This window comes from Thermobia domestica, chromosome 18, assembly GCF_964235325.1.
Source record: "Thermobia domestica chromosome 18, izTheDome1.hap1.1, whole genome shotgun sequence".
Lineage (NCBI taxonomy): Eukaryota > Metazoa > Arthropoda > Insecta > Zygentoma > Lepismatidae > Thermobia > Thermobia domestica.
In genome coordinates this window covers 16,298,867-16,316,346 of record NC_137471.1, presented here as the reverse complement: position 1 = coordinate 16,316,346, position 17,480 = coordinate 16,298,867, and the positions used below count along the sequence as shown (strand labels likewise).

Sequence of the window (17,480 nt, the reverse complement as noted above, 5' to 3'; positions counted from 1 at the left end):
TAAGGTTTTAATCATGTCAATTTACTTAACAGGTTGACTGTAATGGCATTATCATCAGCGTTGCCCCCGAGGCTACATTACTTTTTTTACATTGCCAGTTTCGATTGACCTCACAAAATTGCAAAAAAATGCAGATTTTGGTGGAATATGCAAGTTGATAACGTAATTATGCACGAGTACCAAATTTGGTACGCATGGGAAAAGAGCAATTTTTTTATTTTGGTTGCCATGAGTACCAAAGATGGTACCTCGCGCATAATTACGTCATCAATTTGAATATCTCATCAGATGTTCTTCTGATTAAGATACTTCCTGTTTTATACATTACCATAAATTTTGTTGGTTCTGCATTCGCTACCTGACCGATTTCTTCCTTTTATTTTACGTGCTGTTGACAAAATAATCTCTGAACGAAGCAAGTACAACGTTTTGCTAAATAAATTCATGTGTAACACTTTCGCCAACTACGGAGTCTGTATTTTTTGCAATTGTTGGTTGGAATGAAACTAATGATATAAACAACAAAGCATAATGTAGAAATCCACATTATAAACCTCAATTCGAGCAGTAATATACGGACAGAGAACTCTTAAATCTATAATGCAACAACTTTCTTAAAAATAAAGATATTTGAACGCTAAAGCTGCCATTTTGAAGCGTGATTGTTACTCTGTCCAAACACATGACAAAACACATCAAAGTGAGTACCGATATAGAACCACGTGAGACTAAGGAAAACAAGTGGCGAGTACCAAATACGGTACTCATGACAACCGTGGCAAGTAATGTGAGTACCATTATTGGTACTCATGTTAGTCAACCGGTTAATATGCATATCTAAAGGACCGAAGCACGGTGGGCATGATTTATGCAAAAAATTGAATATCTCGTGAACTTGTTTAGTTAGGAAGACGAAACTCGGTACGTAAACTCTTCATTACAAATAAACGGAAACGCGTCCCAGCTTTTCTCAAATTTCTTGTTTTAACACCTATAAGTATACATCGGTCAATTTGACCGATAGGCATTTTTACCTTCTGATATTGGCAACTCTGGTTGATTTTGGCACTCGTCGTTCACAATACCATTCCTCTCTCCCCCGCCCCGATCACCACGCAGAATATCGCAACACATTGCTGCTCCCCAGGTTGAATGTGTGCCTGATGATCGACTTCAGAAAAGGAAAACATGTGAGAGGTGCCCCACAGGAAGTGATAGAAAATGCATCAAGATAGCACAAATGCATGAAGTGCAACCTCGAAATATGTGGATAACGTAAAACAAGAGTATGTACAGAATGTGCTGAAGAATGTGTGTGAGTGAGCAAAGAAACTGAGGGAGTTTGTGAACTTTAACTTACATCAGTATATAATATGTCAGTGTTTGATAATTTTAATAACAAGTTTCTGTTTTTGCAAAAGTTTCAAAATTGTAATACATTTATTATCAGTCACGTCTAATAATCTTTGTTAATTTAAATGTTCTTTAATCTTTTTATTGCTTTACGATGTTTTTAAATAGTAAAATAGGTTAAAAAATATTAAAAATGCATACACGGTCAAAATGACCGCACGTGTACCTTTATGTTATAATGAACGTGTGTTCCTATAGGAGTTAAGGGAAAAGGGGGAGTGCATTTTACATTCTTTTCGACACATTGAAAGAAACGCTGTCTTTTGTTTGTGATTGTATTACGAAAGAACAGCTGACCCGCTGGAATTGAATTACTGAAGATACTTAGTACCCACCCTGGATTTTTATCAAGTCACTTTGATTCCAGGGCGTATCCTTAGGGAGATAGAGGCATGAAATTAGTATTTAAACTTCTCATTAAAAGTAAGTGGAAACGTGTCCCACGGCTTTTCAAATTTCCCGTTGTAAGGGAGGAAATGGAGCAATGTCTATAGTTTTCTCCATACTGAAATTGACGTTATCTGTTGTTTGTGATCGCAACACGAGAAAATGGGTAACCGGTCTAAAATGAAATGAAATATTTAGTTTAACGTCCCACGTTATGCACCGAGGAAAGGGAGACGGTGATGATGAGAAATGAATGAAATGGTGGGATGAAAAAGTGACAGGAAACCGGAAAACACCGAGGAAACCCACGCAGACGGTGATTGCCCACCACAAATCTCACTTGGCGCGAGCTGGGACCCCACGCACAAAAGGTGAACGCTCTACTACTGAGCCACCGCCTCCCTTCCCCCATTTAAAATGAATTCTGGAATATAGTGCCTACGTCAACTGGTTTTAATCATGCCCCTGTGATTAAAGGGCGTATCCAAAGTGGGTAGGGGGTTCAAAAATTTATGCCAAAAATATATTCTTATGGGTTTTCATTATTGAAATACGTATCCTAAAGGGGAAACAGAGGTTCAAATACAGGTTATAGTTTCCATAAACGCCTCTCCTCATGCGAAAAAACAGTATTTCAGCTAGTATTTATATATAACTGAAATAAAGGAATTACAAAGCAGGTATGGATAACAAGTAATTTACCAGAAAATAGTGGAAACATTGTTACATAACACAGAAGAAATGTACACTATAGGGCAGTTTACTCATGTATGCTTTAAAATGCATATTTAACACACAACGAAGAAGAGGCAAAAGAAAACCTTGAAACAGTTTATGTTACAAACAAGTAGCAATGCCACGTGTACACTACGTGAAGGAATTTGATTTGTATAGCGTGATATTTTCACGATATTGAAACCGGAAGTTGTATTAGCTATCTGCCACTTCCGGTTTAAGTACAGATATTGTAGTGGGGATGAAATATACTCTTAGAACGCTTAACTCATTATGTACTACCGTTCCTACACTACAGCAATCAGCTTCAGACAGGGTGGAAAAAAAGTCATGATTTAAAAAAATATATAATTTTTGTTTATTTTATTTTTTTAAATTTAAATCACATCTTTCTTCTCGTATAATGCGAACTGCAGAAAAAAATTAGGAATTAGTATTAAATGTTGATTATGCTATTTAAGAGAAAGTATTGAGGTTGAATTTTGAATTAATCCCCAATCGTTAACCTATTTCAATTCCAAACAATGTTTCTTAAGCATTAAGAGCCTGACTTACTAAAAATAATACAAAATTTATCATTTATTTTTTATTTTTTTTGCTTGTTTATTCATAAGTGAAAGGAAAATTACAGGTTTGCCAGAATAACAACATCCCTAAAGCCTAACTTAAGGGCGCGACTAGAGGAACGATCTCAACTGCAGTTGGTTACATATCATGTTGTTTTCGTTTCCTTTGAACTACTTTTTAGATAACATTATTATTTAGTTTTAATAACTGTATGTTAAAACTATTTTGTTTATTACAAACTAAATACAACTATTATTTAACAAGTTGTTCACAGGAAACCAAAACAACATAATACGTAACTAAATGCAGGTATTTTGTTTAAAAAAAAAAAAGTACGACAATTGTGCCATACCGCCCCATTTCCATGTTCTTCTGTATATAATAATTCTCTCAACTTGAAGTTTCAGAGTAATTTTTATACTTCCTCAAAATGAGAAAGCGTATTACTCACCTCGCACGCAAAACTGAAACGCATTCCTCATGTTACACTTTCGAACCTTGCGGAGGTTTGAAACATACATTTTTCAATCGAGCAGGTATGATTTCGATTGTCATGTCCTAAACCTCATTCTCTACGTTGCGTTGTTTTTGAATTACAGCCCTCTGAAGTTCATTTTTCCACGATTACGGCACCTTATATCACCGAAACTATTCTTCACTGACCAAAGTTCCAGAGGACTATTTTGCTGGTTTTGGTGTCTGGAATCAGCTCCCTAAGTTTGTTCAAATAGTTTCTTACCACCCTGTATATATATGTATATGTCATGCCATTCCATGAGGCATCTTCACAGTGTCCTTTCACCAAATGAAATGCGACTATCATGCTAGGAATTACAGAATAAAATAAAGCTTAAAAGAAGGCTGTATTAATTACCAACTGGATAAATTGATGTAGGCGGTTTTAGGTTTTCAAGAGCTGAGCTTACAAGTTCATTAAAAGGGTATAGCGAGTCAGTTGTTATATAGAAAGGTTAAGCACTTTGAAACACTGGTAGTATTGTAGAACCTACTAAATGTTACAAAATTAAATCTCACCTGTAATTTACTCGTTCCTTCTTCAATCAGTTTCTTTAGCTTTTCATTTACAGCCTCACGGTCCTTGATTCTTACTGTGTCCTTCTGAAGTTCTTTTATCTGTGTAAAAATACATATTGTAATATTGTATGGTTTTAGACGAAAGAAATAGTTATAATTACATTATAATAAAAAAAAACTGTATCTATAGAACTACTCAAAATAAACATATTTAAATAACTCACATCGATTTTTTTAGATTTAGTAAATTAATTAATGTTTTTTGTTTAATGTTTTCTTTTATATATTTTTTTTTATTTTTTAATTCAAATTAATATTTAAATTTCAAACTCAGATCTGGATTGACATTAGAATTATCAGAGGCCGAAATGTCGTTCAAAGTAAGTCAACTTGTTCTCGAAACCCAAGAAACCTTGACATTAAAAAAATGAATGATGTATAATTCCACCGAAGAAACCACTTTTATAAACTATTCATGCGAGCGATTCTCATAGTTTATATCATCAAGCGCGAAAATTAGAAAACCAGAACTTACTGTCTGAGACTACCTACAGCGTGTTTCAAAACAACACTGACAACGTTTGGGAGGTGATTCTTGACACCAAGGTAAGATAAAACCTGGGTGAACAAATGCTAGCTTTCGAAGTTATAGGCTGCCGAAAACACGAAAAACTGGAATTTAAAGGGTCATAGCTCCAAAATTATAGGACGTATCGTAGTCGGGTCAAGACTTCACTTAGGAACCAATATGTGCTCTATCTAAATATCAATGATTCAGAATCCTACGGTACTTCCGCAACCAGTTTTATAGAGATAGTTGAAAAGTACTTCAAATTATATGCCCGTAGCCTAACTTTTTCTACAAAATTTGTGTGAGTACTCAGACTTCTGAAACATATATTTTGGAATAGCGCACAAGTTAGTTCCTAAGTGAAGTCTTTGACCTGACTACGGTAGGCCCCATAGTTTTGGAGCTATGCACCTTTAAATTTAAAGTCCATGTTTTCATGCATTCGGCAGCCTACAACTCCGAAAGGAAGAATTTGAGCACCCAGGTTGGTCTATACTTTTTGTCTTATCTTGGTTTTAGGAATCACCTCCCAAACGTTGTTGGTGTTGTTTTGAAACACCCTGTATCAGGGTGGATTGATTTAAATCAGTCTGATTTAAATCACGATATAAATCAAGATTTAAATCACTTGATTTTTTAAATAAAAATCGTTGATTTAAATCGAATTCCGAAATAAATTAATTTAAAGTGAAAATAAGTAAAATCCGGTTTCTGTTCTGTTATTTCAATTATGGAAGTTAACAATCATAATACAATGAGACTCAAATGTACGGTATAGTATGAAAACAAGTGTCATGCAGAGGATGATTAGGGAAAATCCCGTTTTGAACAGGTAACGGAGCAATCCTACTTTCTTCTTTTCGTAACATTGGGTTTGGGTTTTAAAATCATTAACTATTCCAACGAGGAAATCACCATCGACATTTAAGACGAAAATTTTTTTTGTGCGTGTCTGTTTGTTTGTTCCCAGATAATAGGGCGTATTTAGAGGGGTCCTATCCTCTCTCCATTTTTTTTTTTAATTTTATAACTTTAAGCGAAGAAAAGTACTTTTAATTTATGTATTTCATGCTGCAAGCTAGTTCTGAGTTTTTAAAAATAGACCCCTGCCAAATATCAGTAACTTTTGTGATAAAAAGTGTCATTTTGATAAATGTTACTGTACTTTTTCCTTAATGCTTAATCTTTTAAATTATATTACCTATTTTTAGGTGATAGTGCAGAGTCTTCATTATTCGATTAAAAAAGTACCAATACGGCTTTTTCACTTCGTTTTCTTCAAGACTGGAGGCATTTTAGAACACGTTACATATGCTTTCACACCTTTCTGCGTTCAGACATAGTGTGTGATGACGTCATAAATTTTAAAAGATATTTTTTGTTATGGCGTATTATTAAGTTTTGGCGGGTTACATTTTGCATTCAGAAGACTGAAATTTTGCACACTCGTTCAGTGCACCCCTTAATAATTTTCAGATGTTTTCAGATCTCTGCGTGGAAACAGCGGGGTCCAGAGGGGCAAAAATGCTTTTTTTTTTAAAAAAAAAAAAAAAAAAGATATTTTTAACAAAAAATAGCTTTTTTCGTGATTTTCCCGTCTCAGATGGAGACATATGAATGGTATCGTTTGAAAGGCTGTTCTATTCTGAAGAAAATAATGTACGTACTATGCTCCTAGGATAAATAGGGATGTCTCAGGAAACTGTTCCCTGAGATCCTGTTTTATACGGGAATCTGGGGTATTTGGGGAATATTATGTTTCGCGGGCTTACTTTTGCACCTACGAGATTGAAATTTTGCACATTTACTCAGTGCACCCCTCTGTATTTTTCAGATTTGTTTCAGATCTCTGCCTTAATACAGGGGGAGGGGTCCACAGAGGTAAAAATTAAAAAAAAAAAAGATATTTTTAACAGAAAATTCGTTTTTCTCGTCCCAAATAGGTGATAGAGATATTTGAAGGGTACTGTTTGAAAATTTGTTTTATTCTGAAGAGAAAAATGTACAAATCATGATCCTAGGATAAATAGGGATATCTGAGGAAATTTTTATATTACATCCGGGTCATCGTGGGAATGTTCTTAGCTCATTGTTAAATAGTTTCCTCACCCTTACTAAAGATAGAAGCTTGAAATTTTGTACACACATTTAGTACACCCCTTAGTATTTCCCAGTTGATTTTGTAATCTGTGCGTTAACACAGGGTAATCCAGAGGGGATCAAAATTTTTTATTAAAAAAAAGTAAAAAAAATGCCAATTACTCAAAATTTCCCGCTTCAGGGACATGATAGGGAAATGTGAATGTTACCGTTTCAAAAGCTGTTCTATTCTAAAGAGAGTGATGTATGTACCATGATCCTAGGATAAATAGGGTTGATGCTGTAGTTGCTTGACTGAAAGTCTATAATTTAGCTTTAAAAAGAGCCATAATTTAAAAGGGTTAAGAAACATTGTTTGGGATTGATATAGGTTAACGACTGGGGATAATTCAAAATTCAACCCCAATACTTTCACTTAAATGGCATAATTAGCATTTAATACAAATTCCTAATGCTTTTTCTTCAGTTTGCGACTTGTATTATACGAGGAGAAAGATTTGATTTAAATCAAAAAAATCGATTTAAATAAAAAAAATCAACAAAAATGATTTTTTTTTTAAAAAATCATGATTTTTTTCCACCCTGCCCTGTATAAATGAAAAAGTAACACAGAAAACACATAAGTAAACTCTACTGAAAGTGAAGACAATCAAGAGCATCATTCTGGAAGTTTCAATTTCGTCCGGTAGACGTCAACCGTTGGAGGATGTTTACTGCCATCTAACGGCGCAAAGTCTAACTTCTAGCACTCTAGAATTATAACAGCTTTATTTGAATAGAAAAAAATGGAATATCAAGAGCCTCCGTTGAACATGAAGAAGTTAACAAGTTGACTCCATTAACAAATTCGGATGAAATAATCATTCCACCTATCTAATATAGAAAACAGAATTCAAAAATTCTATTTTATTCAAGAGATATCCTGTAGAGTAACAGATGAACGTAAGTTACCGTTATCCACTAAGATGATGCCTCCACTAAAAACTGTCTCCATTAACAAACTCGTCGGAGATAACTATTCTAGCAAGTTATTGCAATAAATAAATAATTAAATAAACAATGCTTTCGCTCAAGAGTACGGACGGATGGACGAACTAACATTACAATCTTTTAGGTCCTACCTGCGTGATCCTAACAGTAAAAGAAAAAATCTAATGCGTAGGGTACCAGATACAGTAATGTGATTTAAATCAAGTTTCGAAATGTATTATTTGAAGTAAAAATATGAGAAATGTCGTTGCAGTACAAAAATACACAGTTAATGCAATTTACAAGTAATAATAACTTATGAGGTATTTCATTATTGAAATATATCAACTTTTATAAAATAGGCATAGGAGTGCCTAGACTAAATCATGTATATATATATATATATATATATATATATATATATATATATATATATATATATATAAAAACTTTGTAGACTGATCAATCTCTGACAGGATACTTCACAAGGGCTAATTTCACCTTTCCTTTGATCGCGCACTGAAGAATTATGTCATGAGAGCATTTCCCTTCTTTTCAATACTTTGTTGATAACCATGAACGTCCTTGTGCTGTCTGCACTTCTTTTCTTTCGAAGATATAACACCTTCCAGCATCTCTTGATCGATTTGTGCCTCCTTCAAGTCTCCCTTTTCAAGAGTCTTTCAAAGTCGAACTGTGGCTTCACCAAGCAGAGAATTTGGGTTGCATTTAACAGAAGCCCCCGCAAATCCATACAACAAGCTAGCAGGCAACTACAAATCCTCAAATAAACTGTGCATAGGGTAATCCACACTAGATTATGCCTGCATACTCTCAAGATTTAACTTCACTACTGCATAAAACCGAATGACGAAAGATAGAATGAAATAAGTTCGAAGTTCATAAATACGGTCTCCACAATTACCAGATCTTATTGTGTGTAACTTTCTGTTAAGAAGATTTGCTTAAGAAGAGGTTTATTCTGCTGAGGTTGAAAATTTCGATTACTTTCATGAAAGAATTGCGATTGCAATAACCAATCACACCAGATGCTTCACAACGTTTGGATTGAAATGGAATACAGTTTCGACATTTGCCGTGCACACTTAGAAGTTCGGTAGTTTTCTTCATTTGTTATATATAATAAAAATAATAAAAAAAAAGCTGTTCTGTCCGTGTGTAAGTGATAAATTTGGACGGTAAAGCTTGGTAAGTAAAAAAGCTCTCACTTTCATTTGTTATAGGCCTAAGCGGGACCTTGTATAATCCTGATATCACGCATTCTTTTAATAAATAATAGTGTACTTTATGCCGATTACAAATATTACTTGACGATATTACAAATATTTTACTTCGGTCAGATTTTATTTCTAAATAAGTCAAAGAAGTTCTAATGTAAGCTAGAATGAAAAGCATTCACTTATCATTTGATTTTCCTCTACAAAATCGTAAAACCTGTATTTAGAAAAAAAAAAGTAACAATTTTTCAGTGATATACTCCTATCAAACTTCTTCAGCACTTCTGATTTTTTGTCTGTTGAATAGCTGTTGCTTGATTAAACCAGTTTTAGGGACTTGCAAAATTGTATAATAAATATCACTTATTCCTTTTGCACTCAAGTCGTTAAAATGTCAATTGAGAAATTTATCTTTTATGATTGAAAACAATACTCACACTTTTAGCACTTACACCTTTCATTCTTATAATGAAACAGCCTTACCCCCAGTTAATTTGAACTTCGGCACTCTTGTTTATGCCTTTGTAAAAACCACTGCGACCATTCCCTATTAAAATATAATATATACAATAGTTGCTGGAATATGCCATAAGGAAAATCAAAGATAGCAACCAGAGCCTAGAGTTGAACGGTATTCACCAGGTTATGGCATATGCTGATGATGTAAATTTAATAGGGGATAATAGGAGAACAATAGAAAGAAATGCAGAGATCTTATTAAACTCTTGCAGGGACATAGGTTTAGAAGTAAATGCAGAGAAAACTAAATACATGGAAGTGCGTCGGGACCGTAATACGGCAAATTATAGATGCGTTAAAATATTAAAATGATACTTTTGATAAAGTGGATACTTTCAAATGTCTAGGATCAATATTAACAGACGAAAATCATATTCACGAAGAAATTAAATGTCGACTAAAAGCAGGGAATTCGTGTTACTATTCGGTTCAAAATCTCTTGTCGTCACGAATTCTGTCGAAGAATTTGAAGCTTATAATATATCAAACGATAATCATGCCTGTTGTTCTGTATGGTTGCGAAACATGGTCGCTTACTCTGAGGGAAGAATATAGACTGAAAGCATCTGAGAACAAGATCCTGAGACGAATATTCGGACCCAAGAGGAACGGGAACGGGGAATGGCGGAAATTCATAACGAGAAACTACATAATTTATACGATTTACCGAACATTGTTAGGGTCGTCAAGTCTAGGAGGCTTAGGTGGGCGGGTCATGTAGCTAGAATGGAAGAAAGTAGAAACGCTTTCAAAGTTTTGACTGGAAGACCCATCGGAAAACGACCATTAGGAAGACCTAGGCGCAGATGGAAGAACAATATTAAGATGGATTTCGCAGAAATAGGAATACAAAATAGAAATACAAAGTGGATGCAATTAGCTAAGGACAGAAGTCAGTGGAGAGCTTTTGTGAACGCGGCATTGAACCTCCGGGTTCCATAGGCCATAGAGTTAGTTTTATACAATAGTTACACTTGAAAAAATAAACTGTACTTCTATTTGGATATCGTTACCTATTTATTATGATGCCCCATCAATGATCAAGGTTTCTATTTTCCAGGTTCAGTTCTTGTTATTTTGGTTTTCGTGAAGAAAGATTTTTTTAAAAAAATTCCTATTCATGTTTCAGCACGAGTACAGGACTTAAGAGTATGTTCACTTGCTGACCTGTTTTGTATCAAGTACCCCGATGTGCGGAGTCTTCATATCTCGTCCTTGCGTTTCTTTTTTTTTTTTTTCCCTCCAAATTACAAGTTTGGCAAACATACACGAATGAAATTGTATATAGATTCCTACCTGTGACACATTGGTGCTTGACAATTTTCCAGCGAGAACTGAAATATACAGAGGACAATGACTTAAACACAAATGGAAGTCGGGGGTTGGAGGTACGATCCTGAGTTTTAAACTAAGTACCCAGGACAACAGTTTAATAAATATGATGATCACTATATTATTACCATAAACGGTTATTATTTAGTTTTGAGGAGCAAGGTTTTCAACAAACTTTTTTGCGATATTCTATTCCATTCGTTTAGGATAGGTTAATAACATTTAATTGAGACAGTATTGCCGAGCAAGCGCTAGCGAGTGAAGGCGGCTTAGAGCCCCGCAGGGCCCGTTGTTTTCTGTCTTCGTCAGTGTTGGCCCCCCACTACTAAACAACAACACAACTGCAAAAGTACTAAACAAAATTTTTCGAAAAACGAAAACGAAAACTTTTTCGAAAAAGTGAAAAATGAAATTACCGAAAATCGAAAAACAGATTTTTCGAAAAAGGCCCCCCACTACTAAACAACAACACAACTGCAAAAGTACTAAACAAAATTTTTCGAAAAACGAAAACGAAAACTTTTTCGAAAAAGTGAAAAATGAAATTACCGAAAATCGAAAAACAGATTTTTCGAAAAAGGCCATCCCTATTGGATTATCTAGTCAATTGGAAATTCCATGCTAACAATCTAGAACAGTCCCTAAGTGGTTTCGGTTATTGTGCATTAATGCTCCAACAATGGAAATTAATATCCTAGACAAATTTTTACATTTACACTCACCCATATAAACCGTAAAATTACCATTTATATGACGAACTATTCTGCACCAGTACCGTAGTTCTCCCAGAACGAAGTTAAAGTCTTCATACTAAAATTAAATACAATTCTTGTTTGTAATGTTCAGCTTCTGGTGCAGTTTTATTATACGTGGATAATGTTCAGCAGATGGGCCTAGCTATTTTTTCTCACAAAATGTTAATATTTCGGTAGTTTCTGTTATATTATATTAGTGTAGGAGTCCAGCATAATTTTCAAAAAAATTATAGGATTTCGCTTATTTCTATTAATATTCGGTTAGTATAGATTAATTCAGGGTAGTTTAGCTAAGGTTAGGTTATGTTAGGTCAAAGTACTTGCATTTCCCCCGTATTTTTTTAATTTTTTAATTACTTTTTACGTACTGCTGGACTCTTTCCGCTAAACATTTACCCTATACGGATCTATAGATTTTACAATGTACAGAAAAAAATTGGGGAAGTCTTTAATTTGCCCATTTCATGTCGAGAACAGAACCCAACCAATCCCTGCGGGGTTTCTAACCCTTCCTACTATTACTACTACTATATTATGGATCCGTATAATAAATTGTTTCTACAAAAACCCATCGTCGCTTCGCGCCTGGTGTCTATGGTTCTACTACACAGGCGTACCCTTTCAGCCCTGCTCTTACCCCAAATTGATACCATCCTTGCTTGTAGTGACAACCTATCACAGGTTTTGTGTACTTTTCACATCAATAATTTATTTTATGGTATATCAGCTTGCAGGGGCATTATCAATCTACTGTGTGTAAGCCAAGATAATAACACTGCACAATGTACTGGAGTATCATGAACAAGCTTTTTTTTTTTCTCGATACTTCCAACTCGATGCTAAGCTGTTAAGTTAATCAGATTTTACCGGAATAAACCTACCATTGAGGCACAATAGTAAAATTAGCATTACTCGAGAAAAGATAAAGCTTCCTATTCGTTCAGCATACAGAATTCTCCTTGAGAAACTCGACAATCTTATTACTGATTAAATACTAACAAAACAAATTGATAGTATCAGCTGATTTGATCAAATACTATGCGAATACAAATACCTTTGATAAAAATGATGCGCTTACACCTTCTGCCATTTTGCTGGAAAAGCTGTAATACTTATTATGTAATGTTTGATTCTATTGTTACACAAAATAGAATTCCTCCTTTAAAATAGCTGTTAATTAGGCAATTTCACAGCTGATTAAGCATTTACACATCCAACCTTGACCTTAAGCACTTCGCAGTTCGCACCTGAATGAACACAGATTATACCAACAGATACATCAGAATGAGCAATTCTTCTCGGGCTCATTCTGTAGTAGTTTAAGTCAACATAACATATTATTAACGTTTTACTTTATTACAGGGTTGTAATAAATTATTTTATTTATCTTAATTCCCTTGGGTCTTATGCAGAGTTGTTTTGACGCGTGATTAGAGCCATACTTAAGAGTTTGACTAACATATGTTTCATGCAGTAGTCAAGCATTTAGTATGACGCTAACTATTCGTTAAAACAACTCTGAATAGGGCCCCTTAAGTCTACTTCCAAACAAATCAATTTTAGAGCGCAAATTTGTTACATGGGTCAGTACATAAATTCATGGAATACATCTCCATACATCCCTGGATGTGTTTCATTTTAAGAGGGCTTGTGCAAAAAGTTAGAACAACGCTAAAAAGCACGCATTGTATCTAACCGAGTGAGAGCAGGAGTGAAGCAAGCAGCAATTTTTTTCATGCTCCACCATAGCCAACTGTTGGTCACAGACCCGAATGTGACGTAATGTCAGTGGTATTATTATAGGGGTCAAGGGATTTCAAAACGATCCCTGTCGGGCTTCTAACACCCTTCGCTCACTGAAGTTCTTTCAGCTACGTTTGGTGACGTAAGGATGTACAAGAGTAAATGAGTATTATTTGTATCTTATTTTAATGATAAAAGTTTTATGAATTTTAAAAAATAATAAAAAAAATCCTTGGGCTGGGACTGAACCCATTACTAGCCCCTGCGCTAGCATGCTCGGCGATGAGGACTGACAGCAGTTGGTATTGAGGTCTGGACGGGCCACGAAAAGTTTAGGGGGCCAGACCCCTAGCCCCCTCTGGTTGCTAGCCTGTCCGTCACTAAGATCGTTATAGGTAATAATATGCCGATATGTTTTCATTAACTTGAAATTTGCTCCAAAATAACATATCACATACTTACGGGTACTGTACGTAAATTTCATAAATAAGTGGATCTTTTAATTCCCGGACACTTCTATGGGATTTTTAGGATTTAGATTTCTGGGCTTTCGGTATCTAAGGCCATTCAGCCCTTCACGTTTTGAGGGATGACGTCCCTCAGCGAGCACACTATCTGGGGAAAGGGAAGGAACAAAGGATGGGGGAAGGAAGGAAGCGGCCTGAGACCTATATGTTAGGTACCACCCCGGCATTTGCCTGGTGTGAATGAGGAAAACCCAGAAAAACCTCATTCAGGGTGGCTGGCCTGACAAAGCGTTTTACACTGTTTCGACCGAGTGTATCTCACCTTGGATCGAACCCGGGGCCACGGTCACTTCTATGGTTGCGCGTCATAAGTTAGCACACTAAGTTCAGATACTTGACTGTATACTGTGGTTAATTGCTACTTTATTGGCGACACCGTGCTATGTAGGTTACACTTCTATTAGTGTATTTCTATTGGTGCAGTTTTACTATACGGATCCACAGTTTGTAAAATTTGCAGAAAAATTTGGGCAAGTCTTTATGTCGAGAACAGAACTCAACCAACCTCTGCGGAACTTCTAACCCGTTCCTACTACTATTACTACTACTCCTACTACTCACAGTGTGTAGTAATAATGTAGTATTATATTATATGTGCCTTATTCAGAGTCGTTTTGACATATGATTAGCATCATACTAAAAGCCTGACTACTGCAGGAAACATATGTAAAGTCGAGCTCTTTAGTATGGCACTAATAACGCGTCAGAACGACTCTGCATAAAGCCCTATATGTTGGGAGATGAAATTAGGGCAACAGGACGTACAGTCTGAAGGTGCAATAATTCAAAATGAGACAATAATGCCTTACCCCCTCTCACACACACACAGAGATACACATAAATATGATTAATTCAATAAATCCACCGACAATAGATAACTATGTATATATTGTCTGACATGCACACACCACACCTAACCTTGCTGAACGTGTTTAAATGTTGTACTCACGCTTGTGCTCGTAGCTTTCTAAGGGTTATTTACTTAATAATTTGGCCTGAGCGATACCCATGACCACAAGCATATGTTAATTTTTCCGCTCATATTGAAATCTTCCACTCAGTCAGCAGATTAAACTTACACGAAATAAAAAAAAAAAAATGAAATTTGGCGTTGTTCTAAACAGTTTGGGGGAGAAAGCATCCCCGGTGGATATATTTCAGTTGATTTCTTTGGGGGGGAACAAAATGTGATTGGGAGGGAAAATTCCTCTCATCCCCCCGGACTACTACTAGGCCTACTCGTATACCTATACTGCTACTACTGCTTATACTATTGATCCGTATAGTAAAGCTTCACTTTTCTATGTAGGTATGTATTTCACAGATAAGAACACACCATATTTCGTTCATTTATACACTGGTCTATAGAAATATTATTATAAATGTGCTCTGTAAATTTTAGAAATATGTGAATTTGTTCAGTAAGATGAAATAACTCTGTCTCTCTAGTTCACTTCTATTTTTTTTTTTTTAATTCAACTTATAAGAATATTTACCATTGCGCTCTCTAATTGTATCATCTCTCGTATGATTTAATCCAAATATATAGAATAGAAATAACTAAACTAAACTATAATTCTTTAATCTCCAATGAGGAACTACAATTCTCTTTATATATTTTGTATCATTTCTCAATTCACTTATTTCAGGCTGTTATTCGTTTCTTCCTAAGCGCACTTTCTGCCCAATTCGCTATCCACTAACATTTACATTCCCACACGTTTTGGAAAAAAAAGTAAATAGTATCACGCATTAAAACCAACACCCGGGGTTGTAGCCAGCAGATTTATCTAAGAAGGGGCCGTCGTTTTTTGGCTACAATATACAATGTCAAAGCAAATTGTTACGGCTACTAATTTTGAGGCCTGAAGAAAACGGAAAATTTTGTTTTTCGTCCAGAAACTAAAAAGGATTTCCCCCCCTTTTTTATTACCTTTTTTGCTTTTTCTCCTTAAATATTATGTACCAGGTAGTTTTTGTTATGCTTAACCAAGAACTACTGCCCCGGACCAAATGTTATAACTGTGCATAACTATTTCAATTTAAGCCTTTGTACACAGAACATATCTACATAAAAATGATTTTCTTTGAAATTTCACTTACTTTCTTTCCTGGCAAAAATTTTTATTTATTATTCGTGACTGTTGCCAAACAGAAGTTTTTCCATGTCAAATTAATTTCTTATACATCCCTGTTTTAAAAATAGCTTCAGTGATCACGTTTCCGTTCACGATACAAATTCTTGGATTTGCATAGATTGACAGTTATTTTAAAATAGGCCTATATAAAATATGTTCATGCTCCATATTGAACATGATCCGCACAGGAGCACTAGAGATTAATTGATTGTTGCAGATGTAGTAAGCTGTGCATTTGGTCACTTCTTACACATAAGAGATACCATGTTATTTTTCGGTCAGTAAGGATCGGTAAATAATTTAGGGTAACTTATATTAATTATACGTAAACTTTGTTATTTTTAAATGACTAAAGCAAGGCAATCTCACGATGATGTTTTAAAAGTTGATCATTTAGAGGGTCCAAGAAATCATTTGAGGGGACCTGACCCCAATTGTGCGCCCTCCCCCGTGGTTACAACCCTTCCAACATCAATCCTTGTGTACAATTTATATCTACTTTTCTCAACTTTATTATTTCTTTTTTACTTCTATTTGAATTTTCCATCTTTCATATTCTTTATCTTGCTTCTTTTTCTCCTTTCGTGAATTTCTTATTTTTCCTCTTTCAGTGGCTATCCTCCTCTCTCTCTTCTTTTCTTCACAACCTGTACTTTTTCTTCTTGTACCGCCCTCCGCTAACGGTTCTCATTTCTATTGTGTAAAGCAACCAAGGATGTTATGAAATAGAGGATCTGCCCATATGTATCTTCATTATATGAACTCAATGAAGCCGAAAAACAATTGAGCATCGTCTGAGGCGGCACGTCTGATTGGCTACTCTCGTTTCCGCCATGATTGTTGGCTCGAAACATTGCGATCTTAGGGGCGCGGAGTGGGCAGAGTAGGTGTGGCGAAGCTGTGACGTATGGCTTCATGATTTTGTTGTATGGGCAGATCCTCTATTTTATAACATCGTTGAAAGCAACTCACCTCGTTGCTTCCATCTTCCATTTCTTTCATGTCTAATTCTTCTCATGCCTCTCTCATTTTCATCTGTCCAGCAATCTTAATTGGTATCTATGATTTCATTGCCATGTAAAACTTCATTTGTGGCTATTGTTACTTTATATTTATCATCTCACCTTCCTTTGGAAAATAATGGATAAACTCTTCTCTATCCATTCTGTGTCTTCTACAAATGTATTTCTACCTTGTTCGTGCAAATTTTCTGCTTCTGTTTGTTTGATTCATTGGCATTATAGATGGTTATGTATTGCTTTGCTGTGGACATCTAGCTGCGAAGTGATAATAACGGACACATTTAAAACATGGTTTTCCGTAAACAGAACACCTATTTAGTCAATGATACCAAGCGTACTTGTAGCATCTATGCCCGCTTTGGTCGATAATTGCACGTTAGACGATAGTTGGGGTTGGTTTTATTGTCCTTATTTTCTTATGCATTACTG

General features: G+C 35.3%; 1 protein-coding gene across 2 annotated transcripts in view; it reads right to left on the bottom strand.

The window, feature by feature from the left end:
* The window catches only part of cN-IIIB (cytosolic 5'-nucleotidase IIIB), a 36,366-nt gene that overhangs the window by 17,333 nt on the left and 1,553 nt on the right, over positions 1-17,480 (bottom strand). Inside the window, exons 1-2 of one of the 2 annotated variants that reach the window (XM_081746648.1) lie at positions 12,676-12,878; positions 4,138-4,236 (exon numbers count right to left, since the gene is read on the bottom strand). In XM_081746648.1, coding sequence (XP_081602774.1) covers positions 4,138-4,236; positions 12,676-12,711 — 135 coding nt within the window. In that variant the 5' untranslated portion in view covers positions 12,712-12,878. Of the gene's footprint in view, positions 1-4,137; positions 4,237-12,675; positions 12,879-17,480 lie in introns of those variants that run through there. The other variant, XM_081746649.1, reaches the window with a different exon arrangement.